The 19,556-nt window shown below is 37.1% G+C and overlaps 1 protein-coding gene across 1 annotated transcript in view; it reads right to left on the reverse strand.

Annotated features, from left to right (window-relative positions):
- Window positions 1-11,921: 11,921 nt before the first annotated feature.
- The window catches only part of CRLF2 (cytokine receptor like factor 2), a 14,074-nt gene continuing 6,439 nt past the window's right edge, over window positions 11,922-19,556 (reverse strand). The window contains exons 4-9 of the mRNA XM_057383844.1: window positions 19,318-19,490; window positions 17,660-17,799; window positions 16,782-16,944; window positions 14,688-14,802; window positions 13,580-13,664; window positions 11,922-12,367 (exon numbers count right to left, since the gene is read on the reverse strand). Coding sequence (XP_057239827.1) covers window positions 12,095-12,367; window positions 13,580-13,664; window positions 14,688-14,802; window positions 16,782-16,944; window positions 17,660-17,799; window positions 19,318-19,490 — 949 coding nt within the window. The 3' untranslated portion in view covers window positions 11,922-12,094. The remainder of the gene's footprint in view (window positions 12,368-13,579; window positions 13,665-14,687; window positions 14,803-16,781; window positions 16,945-17,659; window positions 17,800-19,317; window positions 19,491-19,556) is intronic.

The following is a 19,556-nucleotide window of genomic DNA, read 5'->3' on the forward strand; positions in this document are numbered from 1 at the left end:
AATTTTTATTTTTTAGAAAGAAAATCTCTGACAGGATGTCACTTGTTTTCTAGCAACATTCAGTGACTTTTATCACAATATCTTTTGCTCATCTGCCTCATGCAGTGTCCATCTCCAAGACATCATGTGATCTTCAGTCATACAAAACTGATTCATGTCCAAGCACAGTTAGTTCTATATTTTTAATGAAGTGGGTGGCTTATGATCTTTAATTTCAATCCTTAGGCAAAACACATATTCATATAGTGATGAATTAAACTCAACTTTATGTGAACACTCAATAATGTTGGACCACTGGGCAATTTTGCAGTTTAAAGATTCTTTCAATATAGCCTTGTGGCTTAGAACTAATTAATTTGAGCATAGAGGATGTGGTAAAAAATGTGGTAAATTGAATAGATCCCACGCACACATGTGTTCCCACACAAGGAAAATCATTGAGGCAGAGGTGTGGTTGTTGGAAGTGCAGAGCAGCCCTTTATTCTTCCAATATGTGGAAGGAAAGGGAGGAAAYGCTGTGTGGACCTCCCACTAGAGGGGGGTGAAGGAACACATTTGACCAGTGGTTTGAGAGGCTCACAACGCAGCAGAAMTACTGAGATCCAAAAGCTCTTGATTTTACACTGGCAGAACTGTTAAGGCGTGAAGATAAATTGGAGAGCAGTAGGAAATCTGTGGCACTGACCTTTTCCTATGTGCATGTTCTATATGGCTGGCTAAAGGATATAGAGCACAAGTAGAACTGTTTTCTATCTCTCAAGGACAASAGGAAATGGCTTCARKTTGGACCAGAGAAGGTTTTTATTGGATATTAAGAAAAATKTCTTCACCAAAAGTGTGGTCAGACATGGGAATAAGCGACCCAGGGAAGTGGTGGAATAATCATCCCTGAAAGTTTTCAAAGAATATGTAGATGTGGCACTTGGGAACATTGTTTAATAGAAGACTTGGTAGTACTAGGTTAGTGCTTGACTTGATTTTAGAGGTCTTTTCCAACTGACTGATCCTATCATGTGATCAAGCAGTATCCCATTTAGTCGTGAGACTGACAAGACTTTTCAAAGTGTTTATGAGGTTTCAGAGAGGTAGGAAGTGCACAATTTTTCAAAAGTTTATAATTGGCCAGATTTGGGAAAATTTGCATAGTACAAAGCACAATCCTTATTTGAATTTATATCAATTTTTGTAGGAGGCAGAACATATCCAAGACACAATTTTCCCTTTCCTTATGTGATCTAAAGTATATTTTATGCATCATCATTCTCAAAAGTAGTTGCACCATTTATGTTGAACAACAAAGCAAACTGTTACTAAAAACTCTAAAATCAAAAAGTGTAACAGAAGCAAAACCTTCCTTCAACAGCTCTAGGGCATGTTTAAAACTGTGTTTGGCAAAATGCTCCATGTCCTCATCACAAGTATGTTGCTTCCTCTATCACAGCAACAYGATAGAGAAATCATATAATCCACATATGAATATGTCCCTTATAACCATGCTATGCTTCTGTGAGAGTGAGATCTGTCACACAAGTGAGATTTTATAGAGGGTCTTAGTTTTGGCCAGAAATGCTTTTAAGAAACTTGAATGATATTCCAACTCTGATGTCACGATTTTAAATGACCATATGTGAAAATAGACTCACAAAAGCAGATATTCAGTTTTTAAAATTTTCTGAATGATTCTAAAAGCTTTGAAAGAATAAATTATTCAGATAAAAATATTTTTAATAACCCAGACCAGAAAAGTTCTGCCTCAAAAGAACACAATTAAAAACAATGGAGAATGTCTCTATCCATATTAAAAATATTCATGKTTGGTATGTTTTCATTTACTATTATTTATTTTCCTTTTTCAGAGAATTGTATTAAATTATTATATTATTTTATTTCTCAAGATCAAAAGAATCTGCATTTAATATTTCATARGAGCAATTGTCCGTGTGGTCTCGTATTATCTTATTGGAACATCAAAACTTGTTTTAGATTTCTGCTAATACTCCTTTGGGCAAATCCCATATTCACATGGAAACTATTGGTTGAGACGGAGGACTGACTTTTTAGTGGGGGTAGAAGAAAAAGGCTGTCTCATACCTATGAATGGACCACCAGAGGATGCTTTGAAGTTGGGATGGAGGCAAAACATGCACTAAGTGTGAATGATCACTTAATAACTTCTTTCATGTGACTGCTGGAAAGAAGTTTTGTTTCAAATGGACAAACCTGATGACAGTCCTGGGGAAATCTGACATTTCCATATGGCTTTTTGCTGTTTTGCCTACAAGTGTAGGCAAATGCTCTTTAATGAGTAGCTGTATACAAGAATGTCTTTTTTTAAATATTTGTGCAATGGCTATAGATATTCATTGTTCACATATCTTAGAAGCCTCTTAGTTTATAAAGGTCTGTTTTCAAGAGGTGTTTAACCTGATGGTGTAAGGTTTCAGTCTGTCCTGTATGAAAAGCAAAACACAATAACCAGTGACAGCTGCCTTTTTGGACATTCAGGCAGGAGTTGGCCACTTTAGCTGCACTGTAGTCAGTGGAGAGAAAACAGGAAGCCCCAGAATTTATTCAAACTGATGGGATGTCAGATGATGTGCACAGCTCTTTAGAGATATTTGCTGCTTTCCATGGAGATATCTCCAGATGTTCTCCTCCACTGGATACAACCAACACTTGGTCAGTTCAGCAAGACAGATGTGGTGCTTTCATAGCAATTTGTTTTTGGAAAGACTGTTAAGGATGCCACACTGTTTGTCCAGAACATTGCTCCTGGACATCAAGGTGAAAGTACTACCCACGACCTATCTTAGTGCACCTCATGGGCAGTTACTGATGGTTTTTTGTTAGACATTAGGCAGATTATTTCCTCCTTGTTGAAAAACTGTGAGGTCTGGCGTGACAGTCAGAGACCAGGAGCAACAGTATGAACATCTTAGATGAGGCCAGATACCTGTGTGTGTAAAAGTAAACCCAATCTCTGCATTCAGATACTTACCTTTAACTACTTGTGGCTTGATGCTCAATATGACCTTCACTGCTCACCTGACTTAAAGGAAGAAACTTCCTTTGTCATTTGATTGTTGATTCTGTGGGGTATGTGTCCTCTGAAATACCCAGTGGTCACTGAGAAATGATACTACACTAAAAGGAACCTCAAGTAGAATTGCTGCCTTTTGTCACTACTTTCTCTCACCCTTAATTGTGTATGGGCTCACCAGTATGAGTAAGAGAATCCCAATGAATCTTTATGTGGTTGTCCTCAATCAGATTTCTTTATCTTATGTTCAGTTTCTAATGAACAAGAAACCTCTTTGTTCATTGTATGGGGTCCTGTAACACCGAGTGGTATTTGAACCTCTCCAAACTTCAGTGCTAGAGGAAAACAAGAATATAGGAATTATTATGCTGAATCAAACAAAAATTTTGCTATCCTGTTCTAYCATTATCAGTATATACTCTACACAAATAGGTGAAAAAAATCTTTCAAGTAGACTAATGAGGTACTGCTACTGTAGAACTCARTCTTTAATCTGAATTTAGTATAGGCAGTGGAAATTTAGTTTATACGCTTTCAATTTGTTAAACTAATCATTCTATTTTCAGATACCATGATGACATCATTGAGACCTCTTTACTGGAGACTTTGGAAAAGGAAGTAAGTACTAGAGATCCAGAAATAAAAATTGTGCCTCTGGAGTGTGCTATAATCACCTGTAGAATAACAGTGCAAATAGTTTTGTCCTTTTGAAAAGTTAGACGTAATGCTATACAAAATGAGAGCTAATTTTCTCTTATTTGTAAATGCCTGAAACATTTTTTGGCCTTATTTTTTAAACATCTGTCCACAGAAAAYATTGTGATGACTTTTGTAGTTGACTTCATTTCACATGTTATATGGCTTGTATATGGCAAGAAAAAATTAAAATATAATGCTCTTGTACATACCCTACTGGACCATAAACCTAAGTATCATGAAATTTTTATCCCTAAATATTTCATTGTACTTGGTGGGAYTGTTCCACCATGSAGAATCAYCTGTTCTGAAGTAAAGTGTCTTGAATAATTTTACAGGTTAGGTKTGGTCAAAGAAATACTGTCTRCTTCAAGGTATTCTCATTATGYAACCAGAGACAAAATAATATCCTAWTTTGAGAATATWKGATGTGCATGTTGGCTATTGAATTGATGTTTTAAGCAAAAACTTACAGATTCCAAATTTCTTCAGATTTCTCCTTTATCTTCATCTAACATCATAACTTGCTGTGTCAGTTTTTCTGACCAGAAAGGTTGTCTTCAGCTATGTAACATTTTTTATAGTCCTCCTCAGTATGATCTGTATGCTCATCTAGTCTGTAAGAGCCCTTAAGGCTTCTTGCACTTAAAAAGTCAATATGCTGAAAGATTGAACTGAACTTTTATTCAAAATAACATAGGAYGTTGTGATCATGATATTTTTTCCACAATACCCAGAGGCAGCTGACTGTATTGTCAGAGTATTACAAGAACAGAAACACATCTGATCCTGCTAAGATGCATTCTACACTGGTGTGTGGTCCAATAGCTTATCTGTGTCCTAGAGGACTTATTTTTATTAGATTTGCTAAATCATTTTGCCCCTCAGGCTGACTTTGTTTGCAAAATTTCTTTCTTGTCTTCAAAGGCTGAGCTGCAAATGCCAATGTAAATGCTGACAGAATGTGTGAATGATGTCAGAGCATTTGTATTTCATCTTCAACTTGTGTTTATTTTAAATCTGTAAGAGTAAAATCACGTCAAGACATCAAAAAGATTTGTTGTCTACTGTGTGAGAGCTAAGTTGCTACGTGTGTGCTATCCTTTCCTCACCAGACTCGCTGCTTCTTTTTTAATTCAGTTTTTTACTTTCTGTAGATGTTGTCAATAATTCTGTGCATTCTTCRCATGGTTTCTATTATAACAGTGTTCCAGATTCAGTTTATTCTTAAATGCTTCCTCATGATAAACATGATACATGATAAACAATAGTTTATTATGCTGCTGTTCTAACAATGGGTGTTCCAAGCCACCACCCTTCRCAATGTACTTCTTCTTGCTCCAGTGCAGATCAAAGAGTGGTTAAACCATGAATTTTGCATTGACAGAAGTGTCGCCTGTGCAAAATAAAACGTGTACCTTTAGAGAGTGATCTTGAAAGGCTAGAGAAACAGGGTGATGGGAGCTTGATAAAGTTCAGCAAAAAGAAGTGCAAAGTCCTGTACCTGGGGATGACCACTGGAAAGAAACTTTGCAGGGGAGGCAAAAGTAATAGAAAACAAGCTGATAATGAGCCAGAAATGCAGCCTTGCAGGAAAGAAAGCCAATGACATCCCGGGCTGCATTAGACAGAGCTTTGCCAGCATGTAGAAGTAGGTGATCCTTCCCCTCTGCCCAACTCTAGGAATGACTAAGAGTCTTTTTTTGYCATGGTTTCAGCTGCAATAGAGTTAATTTTCTCCCTAGTAGCTAGYACAGTGCTGGGTTTTGATTTAGCATGACAATAATGTTGACAATACACCAATGTTTTAGCTGTTCTAAGTAGWGCTTACCCTAAGTCAAGGACTTTTAAGTTTCYCRTGTTCTGCCAGTGAGCATGTACACAGAAGTTGGGAAGAAGCATGGCCAGGGCAGCTGACCAGAACTGTCCAAAGGGATATTCCATACCCTAGAATGCCATGCTCAGTATATTAACTGGAGGAATTGGCCAATCACTGGGCTGGGCAGGGCAGTGGGCAGTGGGTGCTGAGCAACTGTATTGTGCATCACTTGTCTTTCTTGAGGTTTTTTTGTTGTACTCATTTATTATTATGATTATTACTATTATCATTGTCATCATATTTTAAATAAACTACTATTTTTTTCTTATTTTAAACTACAAGGTTTACCCTTTTTTTTTTTTTTTTTCGCATTCTCCTCCCCACTCCACCAGGGGGTGTGGGGTGGGGGTATGGCTGAATGGCTGCGTGGTACTTAACTGCTGGCTGGGGTTAAACCACAACATTCTTAAACAATATCTGGAATAAAATTTGGATTTTATCAGCAGATGGAGGATGTCCATGATGTCCATTGTGCACTGGTTATAAATTTTCTTACTCTGTTGTGCAATTTATGTACTTGAAGTATGAAGTCACAAAAAACCTAAATAAGACATCTAGTCATCACTTTCAAAAGTGGTGACTAGTCACCACTAGTCACCACAATTTCCAGTCAAATTGCTCTTCCTTTTCTTRAAGGAGTAACTTCATTTTTCTATGAATTTCCCTGTTGCTGTATAAGCAGCACTGGAACAAAAGGTTACTTAGGTTCTCGGTCTTTCAATTCACTTGGTTCCTCAGCCTCAAAGAACCACATCAAAATATCTTGCCACAGAATAAACATTAACTGGGTTTTCTTTCTGCATTCAACAGGTATCAGATTCTGCCAACTTCCAAGCAGAATATGGGGAAATGATGCCAAATTCCTCCTTGATATACAACCAAACCCATTAATACTGAATTACTGAATACTGAAAAATGTATGGGTGTGTCGCAAAATATTTTGCATGATCTCTTTAAACACATATTCACATCAAACCAAAATGTGCTGTAAAAGGCTGATATATAACATTTGAGGTAAAATYGTACTATTGAAACACATCATTTAATTGTCCAAGCTCTGACAATGCTATGGCACTTAAACGTTCCCACTTGTCCCCATTCCCTCGTGTTCACTGCTGAGGACAGTCCTCCCACTGAGTGTCATGGTAACAGAAGGAGCATCTCAATCAAGGTGCTAACTTTGAAAACAATTTTGACTTAATTCATTTCAACCCAAGATGTAGAATAACTTTTACAGTTCTTACACTTACAGTGTAAATAAAATTGAAAGGAAATACAGACTCTATACTGACTGCCTCTTTTACCTCTTGTTTTTAATCTACAGTATATTATTTGTGCTACCTGTTAGTCTMGGGGGTGGTAACCCACTGAGTCTTTTCTGATGTGGAGATCTTCTCCAGTACCTGGGTGTTTAAATCCTTTGTGCTGTTGATTGTGATCTAACACCTGCTATTTCTGCAGAATAGCATGCAAGAGATGTGAGACATTTGCACGCACTGAGATACCATGAGCGATAGCTCTGCTATCAACCATCTGCTAGACCCTTTGTTTACTGCTGTTCTTTGTACTGAAGTTCAAATGTTTTGGAATCAATGGGGGGAAAATTGCTCAAGAAGTTCCCCAACTCAGCTTTAGTTTCTTTATAAACAACATCTGCAGAATATGATAGAAAACAAAAACATCTGTTTCCAGTGGTTTTGCCGTATTCGGCTTTTCTATTGATTCATACATAAACCTGAAGCCAGGCTGTTTGGGCCCTTCTCTCCTTGTTTATTATGTGAAAACCCCAGGCAAACTCAATACACAAAGGTAACATACTCAAAAGTGGAGCAGGTATTASTAGGCCCACAGTAAACCTGAATCAACCTCATAACTTCTGGATGAAGAATCTTTCATGTGGAAATGAAAACTGAGCTACCTAAAGAGAGAGAAATCCCAAAACACATCAATTTTCCAAKGGTAACACCATTGCTCATGGCAAGATTTACTGTAAAGTAGAGGTGAACTTTTGTCTGTATTGATTAGTTTCATGTGGTCTGTGACAATTTAATGCATTGGAAATGCTGTTGTTTGGCTAGCAGACCAATGTGCCTGGTTCTGCTGTTCCAGTCTGGGTTTCTCTTGGATATCTGAGAGATTCTGAGCAACGGCTATAAGTGGCTGTGGTGCCCCACTGCCTCTATGAATGCATTTAAATTGAGGTAGAATACTTGAAAATCCCTGCTTAAAGAATTTCAGGTGGAAAGCATTATTTACTGTTGTCATTGACCAAGCACAGCTTTAAATGGGCYTTCTTGTGTATGCATAATTGAAATTTTCCCTTCATCTTATCAGGGCCTCCCCTTTTCCTCTCCCTGCTTGACCTTATAGCTCAACATTTAAAGGATTCACAGGGTGTGTAGAAGTCAGATTCCCATTGCTCTTTTTAGTGTGAAGGGCCTCCTATACTCATTAAAAACTATGGTGCATTTGTGTATGTTGTTCCCACCCTTCTTTGGAAGTTCCGCTCTTTCACTGGAAAAAATGCCTCTTCYAGAGTGGCTGGCTCAGGGGATAAGAGGATATATGACTCCACAGCCCAGGGATGCAGACAACCACCAAAAAGTGGAATTATGCTTTTGTCCATGAACAGCATCCCCACTAAACSAATCACTGTACAAAGCAGAGCTGTTTGTGCCCAGACACAGCAGCACAGGTAATTTATGTTCCTCTCCATCTTACTGTGACTTTAACCTCCTCTTTAGTTAAGAGATATGGAATTRCATTGCCTGTTTTAGGGATATCTTAGGCTTTAAGGGTGTTGTGCTGAAATGCTCCCTCTTATTTTTAAAATTTCCTTGCAGTGCAGAAAGTTAGTACAGAGAGCTCATTCTGTCTGTAGACCCTGCAAGATCTATTGTCAATGATTTATCAGCCYGTCCAGATTTCTTATCAAAAATCTGAAACTGAATATGCTCTTCCCTTTAATAACTTTCCAGGAAAACTGTGACAAATGCTATTTTTTAACAGAAGTCTTTTGAAGACCAATGCAGAACAGGAAAACATTTATCAAAAAAAAWRATGATRCTGTGGCATACTGATACAAAGAAAACAGAACGAAAAAGTAATAAAATAGTTATGAGACAATGATTTTTTCCTCTTTTATCCAATATAATTATAATATGATGCACTTCAGAAGTGTAAAGATATTCTTAGGCTCATCTTCTGATACCATTTTCAGCCTGCCTAGATGTATATGGGGAGATTTTTTTAATATAGCGCATATTGTTTCTTTTTCACATTTATCTTGTAAGACTAGGAATTTAGAAGCTCCAGCCAGAGTAGGTAAATGTGAAACCTATCACTAAGCCAGGGGATTTTGATTTGAAAAAGAAATTGTGTTATTTCACTAGGAAAGGGACAGAGACTCCATTGTCTGCCATGACAGAGTATTCCCTTCAGAGCTGTGGACCATGAAGGAAATATAAGCTCTGCCTCTGGCACCTCCCCTGGACCTGACAAACCAGGGTAAGGAGGAGAGAAAAACCCCAAACAGACACAACTTCTCATGGCACATGTTTAGGGCTCCTCTCCAATCTTGCAATATGGCAAGTGTGGATTGATGCAGGGACCAGCTGTTGCTCAGGGTGAATGTGCAGCTGCAATTTCCCACCTCAAAACCTTGTGCCAGCAGTTTCCAGAAAGAAACCAGGGAGGAGCAAGCCGTGCAGGTGGCAGTAATCCAACTCTCAAATCATACGGGTTACAAGAAATTTCCAGGAGAGGAGGAGTTGTTTTGCATTTCTTATTACACAATACAGCAGTTTCAACCACTAGATTAGTCAGTGATAGAGCTCTACTTAGATATTGGTGACAAAAGGTCAAGTAGGGTCACACCTTCTTTTCCCACGGAAAATGCTGACTTCTTGCCCTTGGTATTTTGACAAATTTATGTTTGTGTGGCTGTTCAAAAAAAAAAAAAAAAAAAAAACAAAAACAAAAAAACCCCCCAGGTTTTTATCTAGTCCAGTCTTTCAAGCCTTCAATGAGCATGACCGTCCAGTTTCATCTTTGCAATTCACATTGTTTACAGAAAACACAAAAAGCAAAATAAACTATGTTTTACATGGCTGAGTTTGGTAACAATAAAAATGTAAACTACCAAAAAAAAAAAAAAAAAGAAAATCAAGAACAGTTTTGAAAGCTCTTTTAAATACTCTAAGATTCTAGGTTTATTGAAAAGGAAGCAAACATTTGCTGGTCAGAATTATTTATTGGATAGTTGATCAAAGCATATTTCCAAAAAAAATTTGTGAGCACTATTGTAAAAAAAAAAAATAGAAAAAAAGAAAAAAAGAAAATAGAAGTTACAAGACTGGCTTCTGAAAGTACCATTACTTGTTTTAACAGAAATGTTATTTCCTCCTATTCTTACTTTCACTGAAAATCAGACAGGAAGAGCAAAGCAAACAACAGCGACGTACAATCTATCAGTATAAATTTGCCTAGTACTGGTATAGCTAGCACATAAATTGCACAAGGAAAAATGAAACAGCATGTTTGTTCTGCTGTGGAGAAAATCCAGTTCAAGTTGGCGTGGACTATCATTTGAAGCCTTTCCCTTTCTTTCGGATATAATGAGGGAACAAGAGGGGTCATCTGAGGGACTCTTGCCTTTGAAGGACATGACAAATTTTGAATAAATAAGAATGAAGATGTGAAAAGTACTGTGTACCCTTCTTCTCACTGAGGGGAGCTGTGCAGGCCTTTTCCTGTCTGGCTGTTTAATTTGCTCACTTGTAGAAGCCTTCTTGGAGAGGTGGGATGTATGTCTGTGGGATCATCTGGGAAATGGGAAGGGAGAAGAGAGGAGAGGGGAGGGGAGGAGTGGGGACACAAAAGAAAAAGTGATGACAAAATGGTGGAAAATGGCAGATGGAAAGGGGTGATTAAGGAAGCTTCCAACACCCTCAGACAATGAGAGTGGCTAATCTGGTAAATGTCATCTKCTGACGTGCTTGATAGCATCATCATCAATATGTGGGGGAAGGCCTTTCCTGTTCCTTAAATTGTGTGCTTCATCACTCTTAGACATTCTTATAGAGTTTCTAAGGAGTGCAAGGCTTTTTTGAGGGAGTGGGGAGAAATTTGTTTTGAATTTCAATAATTTCTTATGTTTCATTTCTTCATGAGGGACATTTCTTAAATAAATATTTGAGATAAATGGGTGCTTTATTTATTTTATTTCTAATCTGCTATATACAATGTAAATATKGTTGTATACATGCACAAAAAAACCCTGTCTATAAAACATAATACAAGATAGAGTTTGTCCTAAAAACTTACACGATTATACCATTTCATGAAAGCTGTTTAAACAGAATAATTTGACATGATTTTTCTCCTTTTTTTCCACAKTAAAAAATCAGGAAAATTTACTAAAACATTTTAAATTCAGACAGAAAAGTATTTACCCAACAGAAATTGGTTTAATTAAAGTATCTAGCTAGCTCTGAAGGCAACCATATGATATGAAGAATCTCAGATTAATCAAGTTCTATTTTTTTCCTGAAGTCTGATTGCTTAGTATATTGCATTTTAATTTGAAATTAAACATATTTTAAAAGATGGTATGTTTAGAAAACTTTAGAACATTGTTCTAAACTTGTTTTTTAAAACTTGTTAAAAAAACCCAAACCACCATTTTCCAAAAAAACCAAGAGACTAGTATGTGTAATATGAATAAAAAGCCCTAATTTGGGACTACAGCTGCTGATTGCACTAAACCCCAGTTAGAAATAAATGCTACTCAGTTAAACATAAATACTCTTCAAAATGAACCTCAGCTTTCTAAAATAAAGGCTATAAGATGCTGACTATTCAAAGACTGTAAGATACAGAGGACATTACTTTCAGAGRAAACACTTGAAGCCCTGCTGTTCTGGAGGAAGCTGTCTACACAGCTTTATCTGCAGGCTAAAATGTGATTCAATGCTGTATAACCTCACTCTTCTGTTCTTAGACATGGGGCTTATTCCTTCTCTATAAAACCTTTGAGGTGTGCCATGAAATGYAAAAATCTCTTTATGTGAGACAGCAAAATCTCTTTATTTTCTCTCTTAATTTGGGAAGAACAACAGCATTATTTGCTCTCCTCTACACACTCCTTAAGAGGATGGACTAAGCCTCAGCTCTGCTGACATACATTGTGGATGAAATTCTGTTCTCTCCTGCCCAGAGCAGGAAAATAGGGCTTAGGAATGGACTGAAATGAGAAGAACAAATCCTAACTCTATAAATTATTGGGAGTTTGTTCCAATTGCTGAATCTGCCCCAGTGATCCTGACTATCAGGTAAGTACAGATATAAAAYCAGGTAACACAGCCCAGTGTCTTTTTTGTTGACAATCTTATCATGATGACCTTTTCTATTCAGTCACTCTCCCAAATTCATCAGGATCATTTATGGAATTTCCTAACACCTTCTGCATTATGCAGCTTTTATAACATCACATAGATGTCGTCATTCATTGAAATATGGAAGCCAGCAAAAGAATTCATAGTATTGGGTGCTGGTATCAGGCAARCATTCTGAGCTGCTTTGCCATCATTATTTTCAGCTGCTCCTGAAARAGTGAAGATTTTTTCCAAAGGCTCTTGTTTGTCACTGTTCTTCCCATCTTCTTGCTGGCTTTCTGSCTCAATGATGTGCTCTGGTTCTTCATGTTCTAGCTTGGTTTGAAACAACACATGGTCATTTTTCTCTAGCCATTCCTAGAAAAATTAAAATGTTAATGTTGGCAGAGATAAACTATYTGTCAAAAGAAACTTGGCTGTACAGACACCAATTTTCCTTTCATATTGACATCTTTCCAGAATAAGCCACAGTGGAGGAGATGAAAAGGAAGCAATGTAGATAAGTAGAACATAAGATAGCAGATGGAAGAAAGACAGAATGGCAAGAAAGCAGAGAGGATCCCAGAACCACATACAAACTCCTACTTATTCTTGAGACCATATTAAATAAATCCTGGTATTTGATTGGGGCCCTTAGAAAACCTTGGATGTGTGAAATATCTGGTGTTCCCTCTTTGGTAGACTTGTGCMTTCTTTGACCCAAGACCTGACTTAATCTAAATTAAGGCTAAGTTTAGATGAAGATTTGAGCATCATAGCATATCTGTATTAATGCTTCAGTACTAATTTGAATTTATATCTTTCTTCTTCACTTTGAATTTTAAGTGGTCTTTTATATAAAATATTTCTGGCTTGTCATTGAAAAAATCTTACTGCTTTTTGATATTTCATTGGRTTTGAAAATGTAAATATTTAAACTGCTTTCCCTCAGAGAAAACTTACTAGCAGTTAAGGTAATAGAGCTAACACAGAAAATTAAGGTAATACAGACATCACATATGTGATGTCAGGGACTCATGAGAAGCATTATGAAAATAAAAACAAAAGCTGCAATCTGTTTATTTGATGGCCATACTGTGTCTAAAGGTTTAGTGAACGTGCACCTTTCTGGCTAAGAGAAGGTGTTTCCTACTGGGGCTGATGGCTCCAAAGGCATGAATGCCATCACTGTCTCAGCACCCACACACTCAGCACTTCACAAACATGAAGGACAAGATCGTGTTGAAGCAAGCTCCATGACCTATCATGTGCAGGAAAGGATGCAAACRTTGCAATACCATTTCAGTGGATTTTGTGCCTCTGGACACCCTTAAATTCTTCTCCAGCAGTTTCTCTGTCTCTACAGCAAGTGTCTTTTCACAGTCCCAAAGCAGCACTGCACTGGTGGTGTGAACTCTGGTATTTGCTCTGCATCTTGGTGATGCTGCATGAGGGGAAGGGCTTTGGGGATTTTATCTTGGGTCAGAGAGTGCTTGTGGTAATGTCTATGCAGAGCAAAAATAATCCTCYACTCTCAAAGTATTCTCAACACTGCAGAGTTTACAGCCCTGCTAAGAAGGTGATGTTTACCTGCATGTTTCCATTATGATCATTAAAGAGATCAGCAAAGAGGTATTTTGGATCTGGTATAGCAGGCAGGACTGACATCCGAACCCTGCAAAAAGGAAAAAAAAAAAAGTACAAATCAAAGTTTTTTTACACCAGTTATTCACACAAAAATCTACTTCAGCATAGTTCTGTACCCACAAATATATTTAACATGACAGAATTCTGTTTCTGATTTCTTTTTTTTTTTTTTCTAAAACCAAAAAACAATGTTCTGATAACACCATCAGGCTAAGAGTATTTTTTTTTAAATGAATTTTCAACATTTTTGCAAAATCCAGACTTTACACAAACTTCCAGCTTGTCATCATGTGCCATTCTGCTCAATGTTGTAGTCAGAACTTGCATTCTCTGGTCACATTCCCCTGGACAGGGCAGACGGTGCAGCAACCAGCTTGTATTGACTTGAATGCAAAAGTAAATGTGAAACATTGAAGTGCAGGAGAAAAAAACTCAATTTATGAACTAAAAGGGTAATTAAAGTCACAAATACTTTCATGTCTAAAAATAAGATCATAATAAATCATTTTTGGCTCTTTTTTTCCTACCAAAATAGCCAAAATCTKCAGCCTTTTTGGGTTTGTGTGTTGTTTGGAGTTTTTTTTAATTGTAAATTCTAATCATGAACGACAGTATTCAACTGCCAATCTAAACATTGATATAGTCTTATTAAGTGGAATGCACTCAAGCTAACTTTATCCTACTGCAAATAGACATTGAGATTGATGAACGATACACAAAAGGATGTCCTTTCCAAAGAAGCAGCTAAAATAATAGGTTTATCAAGCTTTAACCATGTTTCTAAAAAAAAAGGGAAGAAATTAGGTGAAAGAGAGAACTTTATCCCGAAACACTGTCTTCTTTTACCAGAATTATTTCAGTTTTGCAAACTAAAGGCCTTGGTTTTTGAAAGGCCTGTATGCATTATTCCTCAAATAGCAATTAAGCTACTGACTTCTACATCTTCACATTTATCTGATAAGAATTTTGATCTCTAAGAGGCTTCATCCTGAATGATAGTTCAATTTTCATGACATGGCTATTTAGTACTAACCAATAAAATTGTATTTACCTCTGCCATTTACACAGAAGAATCAGGAGGATAAGCATCATTAAAAGTATCGCCAGTGAAGAACTTAAAACAATTACTGTGTTTGACTGAGAAGTTATATCATCATCACATGAGTCTAAGAATAATCACAAGAAGAGTATGTCAATTTTTTTTTTTTTTGCTTTAACTGTGAATGTTCCTAATTATGCTGAAATGTTGACTTCTCTAAAAAAAAAAAAAAAAAGAAAAGTTGTTAGGACAAATAAAACAAGTTTAATTGTTCAAGTGAGACTGAAAACAAAACCTCTACTTCCCCAAACCTTGCAACAAAATAAAACTGTGCTTTTATTTATCTAAATTGACTCGCTACAGGACAAAGGAGTGGGCTTATAGGGAGGTARATGAATGAATCAAGTATTTCTACTCATCTTCATCACATTGCATTGACAGATACAAAGCAACTTTGTGTATTACACGCTCCTACTCACAATTCCTAAAGCTGCAAATGCAAGTTTACATGTAGCCTAAATATCTTTTCTCCTGACAGAAACCAAACAATCCCAGCAAACAAAGAGGCAGCAAACCACAAGAGCTGATACCCAGACAGCAACTAGTGGCAGGCTAGCACCTAACTCATAGGTATATCATACTAATGTGTTTTTGCATTTTTCTGCATTCTCAGTGGTTTTCTTGCAGCTTTTGTAATGCAACCTCAAACTCTGCTTCCTACCACCAGCCTTTTGGTCTCCACAAAAATGCCCAAACCCTAAATGATTATTAATACAGGAGCAACTGTCCAGGCTGTTCCACCTCGCTGCTCTGCTTAGCTGCCAGGAAGCCACAAGTAAAACCGTGACTCCCCCACTAAGTAAGGTCTTCAGAGTTTATGAAATTTCTTGAAGCTTCCTAACTTCATCTGGTTATAGATTTGGAGTCAGTAACTCTTTYGAATCCTGAAGAAAACTGCTTGCCCAAGTGAAGGGGCCATGTCAATGTCACTTCTGATCCAGGGAACACAGAATGTCTTAACCCCTTAGTCTATTACCTCTTGCTTTCCCTCCTGGCAGGTACCTGCTGACAGCCTCTGGTCAGATGGTTCAGGTAAGGTTGATAAATTGTCTGCTCTCAGAGGTGCAGAGGAAGACATTGTCCTTATTTCTTAGGGACATTTGCCAGCCACACCTGAAGACATGCTTGCAGGCTCACAATTTGCATAGTGGGAGAGTTTTGTCTGTCGGTCAGCATGGTGGCYATGAGTGCACAGGGTATACCCATGCTCCAGGAGCTCATCCCAGCCTTGTCTACAGATTTTCTTCAAGTGATCTAATAGCACATKGCATTTTAGAGAACTCAGAGCTTGTTACACTGGACAACTGAGGCTTCACTATTCTCMTAAAGCCTAGTGGGTGGCATTTTGTGCTTGGATAGTATCAATGTGTTGCTATGGCATACAGTAGTCTTTTTTACTGCAGAAAATCTGGGTTTTGGTTTTAATAAACAGTAGAAATACACATTTACATTGACAATCTAATTAAATCCAATCACACTCAGATAAATGCARCTGTCTGTGCTGATACTGCCTTTGYTTGCCTTCAATCTCTTTTCCCTATTCTCCTTTTTTCTACCATTCCAGCACCCSTGAGCATCAGACTTTTGTGGAATGTGGTCCTGTAGTTCAACTGGATGTACTYGCAAAACAAACTGCCTTTGAAAACTGTGCATCAAGGATTTTTTGGGGGTTCAGATTTAATGCCCAAGTATCAAATGTGGGCAATTCCCCTTCACAAACCCACAGATCCCCCATACATCACATGACTGTCACTGGAAAAATCCTAGACACTATTGTAACACACATATAACAAGAACACTCTTAACTTTGCTGATTATGACAAAAATTGATAGCATTATGGGCCATCAGGAGGAACAAGGTGGACAGAATTAAACACAGGCAATTAAACATTTACCTTGAACTGACTTTGCTAACACCAGATAAAGCACAATAGTGCGACATTCATTTGCTGCAGGTCCCCAGCTTCTTTTGAAGTCACCCTTTCCTCTTTTGCACTTGGACAATATTTATGTATACATATATATATTATATGTATTAGCTGTTACCCAAGGATGTGCCATTCATCCAAAATGTTTCTGCTTCCCAGTCACTGCTGTAGTTGACCACGTTGCAGAATGGTACCAGCCTCCTCAGTCTGACCCGGAAAGAATAGCACTTCCTTGGATCAAAACCTTGCTCTCCAATACTGCAACACTTAGAAATTCTGGACTGAGAAAGAAGGGGTATCATTTTTAGTTCTGTTTTTCAATATAGCAAAATGCCCCACTCAGTCATGATCATAACTAGAACAAGGGATAGGCCAATGCAAAACCTCAGAACTGAATGTTAACTTCTCTGAGTTTTGAGGAATTCCTTTTCTTGATTAACTTTTGACTGTTCATATCCATTCCTTATACTAYGGTATTGAGTTCAAGCTCATAACAATCATTCCATAATGCACTTTGTTACAGTTGCATAATTAAAATATACAAAGACATTTCAATCCACAAAATATTTACAAGTTATATTTTAGAATTGAAAGGTTTAAGTTAGAGAAATAATATTAGGAAATACTTAGCTAATTTTAGAATAAATAAAAATCCTGTGTAATTTTTTTTTTAATACACTATTTAATGACTTTTTCTTATTTTTCTCTGTTCTTTCCCCTAATCTATTCCCTGCTTCTATCTTTCCAAACTTGTCGGTTCGTATGACTTTCCCCAAGATTGCCCTCAGCTCTTTGGATGGCCAATGCCTACAGCTTGTAAAATAAATTCTTTCTGGCAGAAATCAAGGGTGCCAAAAATCTAGATGTTTTCTTCTACCAGCTATACTTGAAAATATAGGATGGGCAAAAATTTGGAAAMAACTCTATTTTATATTCTATGGATATGCTACTTCCAGCTTCTTCTAGTGTTGATGAAAAATGTGGTATCCAACTCACTTGCCACTCCTTGTCAAACTTGCTTTTGTATTGAAGCTCGAGTCTCAAACACCACGCAGCTCTCTCTGGTTTATTACAGCTTACAGTAACAGTGTCGTCTTTCCAGAAGAAGGTCACATTTTCTGGTCGATTGGGCTTTACTAACAAGAAGAGAAACAAATTTTGCTATGGCATCCTAAAAAGCACTTTACAGTTAAAATATTTTTTTGCTCGTTCCTTGACTCAACATTTCGCTGAGTAGTAAGTGAAGAAGATGGACTTTCTTCGTGGAGGTTTGGCTTTTGCAGCTGAACTCCTTATTAACCATCAAAACAGAGGTTTGATGCCACATTCAAAGGTAGCAACTGTCTCATGTCAGGAACATATGTAACTGCTTAAGGAGGGACTTCAGTCTCCTCATACTCTCAGCAATCCAGAGAAAGAAAAAAGCTTCTTCGTTGGAAATGAAGATCAATTCAGTACCATTAAACCTCCAAGACAGATTTGTGCATGTGTGTGGGATATGGTGGGGCATCTGCAAAAGCTCTGGGTTCCTGTCTGAGCACAACTGAATCTACCCCTTGCTGTTCTCATATGGTCACAACTCCATGGCTCGGCCTTGGTAAGTCTTCAGCAGTGGGAAATAAAGAGGTGAGAAGAGTGCCCCCTCCTTTCTCAATCCTTCTAGTTAACTTTTTGTACTATGAAAATTCTCTTTTCCTAATTTAAAGATTTTAGTCTGATTCTTGATATTTGTCCTTTGTTACCTAACCCTTTTGAAATTAATTTTATTATYAGTGCATGTTTAATAGCAAAAATTTGAGCATCAGGCTGCAGTTTTCCATAATTTAGCAGACATTTATAAAATTGTGGGATATAAAACTATTCTCAAAGCTTGATGCCTTGCCAGTCTTGTGTTTAATCCCTTTTCCTAAAAAAATCATTACTAAATTTGGAAATTTTTTTTCAGATATTTCAACATTGTATATCTTCTGTGTGATTTCTGTTAGAAACTAATCCCTTCACTTTAAATGATGTAACTATGTGAAATTCCAGAAGTTTTTGGTAAACTAATCTCTCACTAGATTTGAAATATGTATTTGGGGACAGAAGGATTTAATAAAAACAGGGACATAATCTCTCTATTAGTAGTAGGATGTCCTTTTTACTCTGCCAGACTGTATCACAGCCACTCAACTAATTTCCATTGGCATCCGATGGTAGTTTTGTGACAGCATCTTTGATAAGGAGGAGTTTGCTGCCTCACATTGAATGAAAGATGGCAAAAGATTGAAGGTTGAAATTATGAGAAAGATCAAAAAAGCTGGCACTAAGACAAAAAGCTATCACTTTTATTCATTTTCTTGATGAGCAGGCTTGCACTAGACAAACCACACCCATACATATATATATATAGTATTTTCGTTTGGATTTTGAAACGGTATTTTGGGACAAATCTGACTGTGTTTTTTCACTTAGCTGCAGCTTCACACAAGCCTKTGTAACTACTGGTGACAGCAAGGAACAAAAATCAACATGAGATAACTATAGTTTTATTTTKACGTGCATTCTAATCACATTTTATGTGCCATATAACAGATTTCTTCTCAAATTCACAAAATTAAAGAATCAATGACAATACTAAGACTAACAAAGTAGTTGTGATTTTTCATACTTACTGTAAAAATCAGATTTAAATTTTTTACAAAAAAGCTCTTCACTTCCATTATTGTTCCTGATAGAGATTGCAAGGGTGGGTCCTTCTGTCTTAAAAAGACATCCAGAATTATAATCTTGGTCCAATAAATAAGTGGTACACGGCTTCCAAACTTTGTGCTTGCTTTCATCAAATCTGTAAATGAAATAATATTGGTAAATGGAAAACATACCAATTAATACAAGTTAATTACTTTTTTTT

The sequence above is a fragment of the Malurus melanocephalus genome, unplaced genomic scaffold (genome assembly GCF_030028575.1).
Source record: "Malurus melanocephalus ecotype Western Australia unplaced genomic scaffold, MMel_1.1 scaffold_665, whole genome shotgun sequence".
Classification (NCBI taxonomy): Eukaryota; Metazoa; Chordata; class Aves; order Passeriformes; family Maluridae; genus Malurus; species Malurus melanocephalus.